The sequence below is a fragment of the Urtica dioica genome, chromosome 6 (assembly GCF_054948205.1).
Source record: "Urtica dioica subsp. dioica isolate 48M chromosome 6, U.dioica_male_clone48M_v1_H2, whole genome shotgun sequence".
Taxonomy (NCBI): domain Eukaryota; kingdom Viridiplantae; phylum Streptophyta; class Magnoliopsida; order Rosales; family Urticaceae; genus Urtica; species Urtica dioica.
Genome location: NC_142761.1, coordinates 28,031,003 through 28,039,788, shown reverse-complemented (window position 1 = coordinate 28,039,788; position 8,786 = coordinate 28,031,003). Strand labels below are relative to the sequence as shown.

The following is an 8,786-nucleotide window of genomic DNA, read 5'->3' as shown; positions in this document are numbered from 1 at the left end:
AAATCATACGTGATAGGAAGAACAAACTACTAGCTCTGTCTCAAGGTACTTATATTGATAAGGCACTTGCCCGCTTCTCGATGAAAAATGCTCATGGCGCATTGTTACCGATGCGGACAGGGTTAGCCATGTCCAAAGAGCAGTGTCCTAAGACACTCAAGAAGTGGAGGATATGAGTCGAGTTCCATATGCCTCGGCACTTGGGAGTCTAATGTATGCCATGTTGTGTACTAGACATGACATATGCTATGCAGTTGGAGTTGTTAGTAGGTACCAGTCAAATCCTGGTCTTGATCATTGGATAGCTGTTAAGCATATCCTCAACTATCTTAAGAGAACTAGGGACATGATGCTTGTGTACACAAGTAATGACTTGGTGGTACAAGGATACAATGACTCTGATTTTCTAGCAGACCGTGACATGTTAAAGTCAATGTTTGGGTCAGTGTTCACTCTCAATTGAGGGGCGATTGTCTTGAGAAGCGTTAAACAATCTCGTATCGCAGACTCTACGATGAAAGCTGAATATATTCACTACGACAAAATACGTTATCCGGTGTGACGAATGTCGCACCCAATGCTTCAAATGTCGCACCTAAAAGTTTATTAGGTGCGACATTAGGTGCGACAGCGTCGCACCGGATAACCCGTCGCATAAGGTATTGGGTGCGACATGTCACACCTAATAAGTCCCCCTTTAGGTGTGACACTTTCAGGTGCGACGTATCGCACCTAATGCCCAAGTTATTTTCCTGCCAAATTTTATAAAATTGGCGGGTAAATACATATCGGGTGCGACACTGTCGCACCGAATATGTTCGCGCCATGGTATTCGGTGCGACAATGTCGCACCGAATATGTTTGTTAAATTAAAAAAAAAAAACAAAATTAAAAAAGTAAATTAAAATTCATTTAAAATTAAATAAAAATTAATTAAAAAAATTCTAAATGAATTAGAAATAATATTATGAAAATAGAATTCTTAATTAAAAATACAAATTCTTTCCAAAAAAAGCGAAAAAAATGAATTCCTAATTTTTTTTCCTATAAAACTTATCGATAGTAGAATTTCCTCTACCGAATAAGTTGCCAGAACTTCGAGAACCGCTTCCGTGTCCTCGTCCACCGCTACCTGACGCGCTGCCGCTCGTTCCGCCGCTTCCGTAAGGACGGTCTCGCAAGTAATCCATAGAACCAGGCGTAGAACCCGGCGTGGAACCTGGCGTCTGTTGATCCGTCCCACCTGGTTGCGATGCAGGCGGAGGTTGAGGAGTCGTGGGAGGCTGGTTGTGCTGCTGGCTGAGGAAGGCGATCTGTTGCCGCATCACTTGCAGCTCGGCTTGTTGGGCATCCATCTGAGCTCGCATCTCGGCAACCAATGGATCGGTCTGAGATGACGAACTTGACGAGCCTCCATCTAGCGTTTGGGCAACACCCAACGATGACCTTGGGATCGAAGGCCCTAAACCGACTTCCCAGTCTCTGCGCACTCCCAAAACATCGCGCATCGCGTACATCTCCGCATCTTCTTGGGAGATCACGATGTTTTGCTCCTCCGCTTGCCGCAAAATATCTATCGTTTGGGCGGTGACTTGATCCTTCAAAATAAAACCACAAAAAACTTATCAGATAAGAAGAAATAAAGTAATTAAATATAGTAAATAAAAAAAAAATTAACTTACGTATTGCGTCTTCGCGAAGTCCGTCGTCCACGATCCCTTAGCGTCCTGGTGTTTTTCTAACCATATCGCTAAAGCCGAGCCTATACTCCTATCTTCTCTTCGCTGTAATTTTTCAACATTAAAATATGAATCACATTTATATTGCATATTAATATTAGGAGACTTACGTTCCTCGAGCGATGACCAAAAAAACTAAGCGACCCTTGTCTCGCCTTCGTCTTCTTCATCTTCGAATTTTCCCGGTTGCGGAGAGATTTTGCCTGCAAGACATAAATTCGTTAAGTTTAATTTTATTCGAATAACCATCGGAAGTTCAACTCATACCTTATGCTCCGGCGAGTCGAACGTCTCTATTGCTTTCAACCAGGCGTCCTTGTTGTAGCCTTCGGGAGTTTCATTTTTAGCGAGATCCTTACTCCCGCAAAATGTCTTGAAGAAGAGCTGCGACAACCTCGACTTTTGGCCACGGCGCATCCTCTTCGCATCGCGAATGATAGCCATATCAATCTCGTTGCGAATAGGATCTGCAGGCACAAGCTCGCCACTCTCGGGATGTTCATAAACGAAGTTATACTCGTTATGAATCGAGTTCATAAGAGCCGCCACACTCTGCGCAGGCACATGATTCCAGTCTGGGAGGTCGACTGGAATGGTACTCTTGATCAGGTTTCCTAATCGGTTTTGGAACGTCCCGATCAACGGATTTTGCTCCCTGACGTCTTGGTAGAACGCCTGTGCAGTCTGATCGTAGCGAACTGTGTTCGCTCCAAGGGTCCCAACACGAGCTCTCGCAGAAACGACGCCAGTCGTTGGTCCCCGCTTCTTCCTCGGCATCTGCGGGGGGTCACGCTCTCCTCCTGATGGGTCCTGACCTGAAGTAGACATCCTGCAAAATGAATTGTAGTTAGTATTTTTAACTACTATGTAATTACTATTCGACGACTACGGTTATTACATGGTGTTAGTCATTCATCGTTGTCACTCGATGTAATGTTAGTATCGACATCAACATCGTCTCCCTCAAAAACGGCAAGCGCTTCATCTTCTTCATCATCTTCAACGACATTAACAAGCTCGGCCGTAGCAGTTTCGTGTCGATGATTAAGACGGTCGATATTTGACAATTCTATTGTCAATGGAATCGATGCTGAAGTGGTCGGATCAACTTCAGGAATGTCCCATATCCCACGTTGATTGCATTCCTGAATGATTTCCCATTCGCGACCCTTAAGGAGATCTTGGATGTAAAACACTTGCTTCGCTTGAGTCGCGAGTATAAACGGCTCTTCTGTAAACCACTCTTTGGCGGTATACGAACTCGTTGCTCCGGTGGTCTTATCAACGTGCACTATACGTCCTGCATTGTACTTGTCACCATACCATATGCATTTGAACAGTACGACACGACAGTTATGTGTATAGTTCATCACGATTACGTCTTCCATTCGACCGTAAAAGTTGAAGTCGTTCAGGGGCACACAAACACCGCTATTCTGGGTGATTCGTTGGTTATCACGACGACGAGTGATGCACTTCACGCCATTCACAAAGCAACTCGGATACTGATGAGCAATTTGCATAGATCCCGTATACAATGCGTAAAGTTCTTCAGACACGTCGGAACCACTAACTTTCATGTCATAAATCTGGAATATGCAAATTAAGATGATGTCATTAGCAATTTTAGTAGCAATTTTAGTATGCTTTCAGCAAATGAATCCTTTCGGTTTACCTTTTTCGCAAACCAAATTTTGAATTCTTTTCTGTGCATTGCTTCAAGATCAGAATCTGCATTTCCCGCTTCAGAGTTATTTTGTATAAGTTCCAAATGCTCACTGTTAACATTACGTAATTAGATGTAAATCAATGAGCTAGATTATGTACATATTTAAATGAAAGATTCCCTTACATCAAATACAGATCGATTTCTGCATAATTGGTAAAAATGTACCACTCCGCCTTCTCTTTTTGGTCGTCGTCTAAAACTATCGGCTTCATCATCCCGTAAGGCACACAGTTTTCAGATCGAAAAACACTAAGTTCCCGCACTTGAACTTCATTGACAGTTTTCTTATCTTCGAGATACCTTGCAACAAATGTCAATGCCTCTTCTACAACGTACGCTTCCGCAATGGAGCCTTCGGGTCTAGCTCTATTTTTGACAAATTGTTTTAACGTTCCAAGGCATCTCTCAATTGGGTACATCCATCGCATATGCACCGGACCGCCACACAACACTTCATCTGGTAGATGAATTGTCACGTGAACCATGATCGTGAAAAAAGTTGGCGGAAATATCATCTCAAGCTTACACAATATCTCAATGATTGAATCTTGCACTTTTTCGAGATCGTCCACTCTCAGGGTTCTAGAACTGATCAACTTGAAAAATTTGCACAGCTCTGAGATCGTCTCTTGTATCGGTTTTGGCACAAAAGGGCGAATACCATCAGCCAACAGCCTCTGCATGATCACGTGACAATCGTGCGACTTCAAACCTGTGAGCTTCCCGTCAGTAGTTACATTTTTCTTCAAATTTCCAGCGAGCCCGTCTGAGAATTTAACAGATTCGAGGAACTCGGTAAACCGATGTCTCTGCTCAAGCGTTAACGTGTACGCTGCCGGCGGTTTGTACAACCCATTCCTTTGTTGTCTCAAGTGCAGAGAAGACTTGATTTTCAAGTCCATCAAGTCAAATCTCGACTTCTCCGTATCGTAGTTCTTCTTTTCCAAGCTGAGCATCGTCCCGAGAAGATTCTCGCACACGTTCTTCTCTATATGCATCACGTCCATGTTGTGCTTCAACTCCAATTCTGACCAGTAAGACAACTTATAAAAGATGCTCTTTTTGGTCCAATTCAATTCGCACTCAGCACGTTTTCGTTTACCGATATTCTTGCCGGTTGTCGTGGAAGACACACTAGTCAACTGATCGAGTATGTCTTGCGCAGTCAACTTGACAGGTTTCAGGCGCTTCTCGTGACGATTTACGTAGTGATCAGTGCTTTTCCTCAATCGGTGAGGCGTAGGCAAGAATCGACGATGGTCATAGTAGACAATCCTGTTTCTATTTTTCATAGATGGCGTCTCAATGTTGCACGTGGGGCAAGCAAGATACCCTTGGCTACTCCATCCCGACAAATACGATCGAGCCGGAAAGTCGTTTATTGTCCATAGAAGCGCGACACGCAACCAAAACACTTCATCGTTCGCCCCGTCTCGCACTTGGAATCCATTATCCCACAATTCTTTCAGCTCTTCAACTAGTGGTTCTAAAAACACGTCCATGTCTTTTCCAGGTGAGCTCGGTCCCGGTATCAAAAGCGTTAGCATCAAGTACTCTTTTTTCATGCACAACCAAGGTGGCAAGTTGTACGCAGTTAGTACCACGGGCCACATACTATACGCTAGACTCATTTCCCCAAACGGGTTGAACCCATCAGAAGCTAGTCCCAGACGTACGTTACGAGGCTCTGCAGCGAAATTTGGGTATCTCTCATCTAGATTCTTCCACGTCGAACCATCTGCAGGATGTCGTAAAACGCCTTCTTCTTTGATGCGATCTCGTTTGTGCCACTGCATCTCAAGCGACGTGTTTCGAGAAGCGTACAATCGGTTCAATCGATCTTTCAAGGGTAAGTATCGTAATATCTTTTGTGATACATTCTTCCCGGTTGGCTTCCATCTGCTCTCATTGCAAATTGGGCACACTTCACACTTCAGCTTTCTCGAGATCTTTTCGAAATAACACACAATTGTTGATGCACGCGTCGATCATATCGTATCCCATGCCGAAACGCTTCAGCTTCGCCTTTGCCTCGTAGTGTTTTTCCAGAATTCGATTACCAATTGGGTGAGACTTCCTCAAGAGCTGCAACAATTCTGTAAACGACTTGTTCGTCCAATGGTTTGTGACTTTGATGTGCATCAACGAAACCAAGAACGACAAAGACGAAAACTCTTTGCACCCAGGGTACAATTCTGCTTCCAACTCAGCGAACAAATCTTCCACTTGCTCATCTGCACGCACTTCACTCGGAGTCGGATCTGTAAAATCGTCGAAGTCCTCGTGATACATTATATCATGAAGAGCATCGTGCAATCCACCGACTCCTCTTTGGTTAGTCTCGCTGGCATCTTCTACCATTCGACGTTCGCCGTGATGATACCATTCGGTGTATCCCGGAGTAAACCCCTTGTTCAAAAGGTGATTCTTTACGACCCCGATGTCCAGACATCTCACGTTATTGCAAGACTTACAAGGACAACGATAATGACCGTTTTCGTTTGGGAGTCTGCTTGCAACGCGGATAAACTCGTTAACCCCTGTTTTATATTGCAAACTCAACCGATTGTTCTCGGTAATCCAGTCCCTACTTGGATTTGACATTCTTCTGAATGAGACGGGAAATTGGGATATAAAACTGAATCGTTAGAATTCATTTTGTAAGAATGAATTATTAGGAAATTGAGAGGTAAAATTGAGAGTGAATCGTTAATATTTGAAATTTAAAGTGAATTATTATGAAATTGAGAGTGATGAATTGTTAGGAAATTGAGAGTTTATCGTTAATATTTGAAAGATTCGAGAGCGAATTTGTAAGAATGAAAGAGAAATTGTGATTGACATGTATTAATTTTGAAAAAAGGTTAGAATTCGTTAATATATACAAATTCACTACTGATTTCATTAACGAGTTAACCAATTTCGACAAATTAGTTAATTCGTTAAAATATATTATCGAAAGAGTTAATTTTCTTGACAAATACGTTTTATTCTACTGAAAATTCGGCAGAGTTTCCCCTAAAATATTGACTAACCAAAATCTGCAATTTAAAAAAAAAACACATATATAACCAACCAAGACTATCTTATTAACATACTAAATATTAAATTGAACCTCCGTAGCTCCATTGCAATAAATTTTCAATAAGTTTAAATTAAATTTAACATGTTACTAATTCATTTTAAAATATATTCATATATATTACTAATTAATCTAACTAAAAAGTATTAAATTAATTAATTAACCAAATTTTCAACAAATTGCACTCAACTTAAACAAATCATGTTACAATTACATTAAATTACACTAAACACGTTACTAATTAATTTAATATATTACTTTTAACTTAATTAATCTAATCTAACATGTTACACATTATTAAAAAAAATTGACTATTACTATATGCTACTATTTTCATCAAAGTTATATTATCATCTAATCTAACATGTTACTATTTTCATATATATTACTAATTAATCTAACTAAACATGTTACTAATTAAGTAATTAATTAAACGTGTTAACATCTAATCAAAGTTATATTTTCATAGATATTACTAATTAATCTATATGAAATAATCTAAAAATATTAAATAATCTAAAAATATTACTAATTACAAATAACTAACCTTTTTCCGAGGCGACGACGAGGCACTGAGATATGACGCGGGGCTGCGAGTGACCAAGCTGCGGCGAGGTCGGGGACGGGCTGCAGTAAGTCGGGGACGAGCTGCGGCAACATACATCGTGAAATAAATTAATAAGAATGCTCACAAGTCACAACCAAATGTCACAAACATGCTAAAATCTATTAATGAATATTCTATTGAAATATTTCAAGTCAATACAAAATTATTTCCCTTCAGTTTTGGTCATCATTTTGCCTAATTTGTGCTAGTCACCAAGAAAACGAGTTTCTATGTGACTAGTTTTAGGGTAATGTAATCACCAAGAAAACGTCGGGTAGGGCCGAGGGCTGGGCCGAGGATGGGCCGGGGGCTGGGCCGAGGGCTGTTGTGCGTGAGCGAGTCAATCGTCGAGCTGAGGCCGTTCGAGGTGATGGTCCTGCGGCGGCGCTCTGACCTGCAGAAGCTGGACGGATTTGGGGGGCTCGAAGTTCAACGGGACAAGTGGTGGTTGCCGTTCCCTAAGGTGCCTCGCAGGGGGCTGTCGGAGGAGACTCGGTTTTCGTCCGAGAGAGGACGAACGCGTGTGCGAACGGAGTCGGGGCTCTGGCAGGGATCTGAACGTTCTCGGTGGTGTTCGAGGAGGGAGCGAGGTGTTGAAGTACCGGGGAGCAAGGCCGGAGCGGTGTACGAGGTGAGGACTAGTTCGCCGGAGGATGTTCGGGTCGTTGTTTCACCGACCAGGCTTGAGTTCAGCGCGGAGAATCAGAGCTTGGCTTGGGTTTCGGTCTTCGAGGGCTTCGACTGAGGTCGGGTGGGTCGGGCCTGGTCGGAGAGAGACAGAGTGAGATTGACGGAGAGAGGGTGAGAGAGAGAGAGAGAGGGAGAGAGAGAGAGAGAGAGAGAGAGAGAGAGAGAGAGAGAGAGAGAGAGAGAGAGAGTGAGGCGTACGTTGGAGGACGGCGAGATTCACGGCGGAGGGGACGCAAGTTGCCGGAGAAAGGCCGAGTGGAGGCTGGTCGGAGAGATAGAGAGAGAGTGAGATTGAGAGAGAGGGAGATATGCAGATAGATTTGAAACTCGGGTAAGGAAGAAGGTGTCTCGAGTATTTATAATACCCTAAACCTATTGGGTGCGACACTGTCGCACCTAATACACATATTCGGTGCGACATGTCGCACCTAATGTCGCACCGGATATGAAATCCGAAACCCAAAAAATTTCGGGGGAATATGGCTGACAACTTTGAATTTTAAAACTATTGGGTGCGACAACCGTCGCACCTATTAGTATTAGGTGCGACATTGTCGCACCTAATGGCATTAGGTGCGACAAAAACATATCCGGTGCGACGATACCACTTAAAATTAGCGAATTTTTTTTATCATCTGGTAGAGTATCCGGTGCGACAAGTCGCACCTAATATGAGCTTAGGTGCGACTTTTAAGTGCGACATGTCGCACCTAATACCCTTCCGCACCCAATATGTTAATTTGTAGTAGTGATTGTTGCATCCGAGGCAGCCAAAGAGGCTATTTGGCTTAAGAACTTCTTAGCCGAACTGGAGGTAGTTCCTGATATGAACGAGCATGTGCAATTCCCCTGTGCTAACACTGGAGCGATTGAAAACTCGAAGGAACCTCGCAGCGATAAGAGAAGAAAGCATATAGGCTATTTGGCTTAAGAACTTCT

General features: G+C 42.8%; 1 protein-coding gene across 1 annotated transcript; it reads right to left on the bottom strand.

The window, feature by feature from the left end:
* Positions 1-324: 324 nt before the first annotated feature.
* On the bottom strand, positions 325-7,210 carry LOC149393554 (uncharacterized). Its single transcript, XM_089618075.1, has 4 exons — positions 7,124-7,210; positions 1,683-1,784; positions 1,220-1,598; positions 325-521 (listed from the first exon to the last, which is right to left on the bottom strand). The coding sequence occupies exons 1-4, from the start codon at positions 7,208-7,210 to the stop codon at positions 325-327; spliced, it is 765 nt and encodes a 254-aa protein (XP_089474201.1).
* Between the last annotated feature and the right edge of the window lie 1,576 nt (positions 7,211-8,786).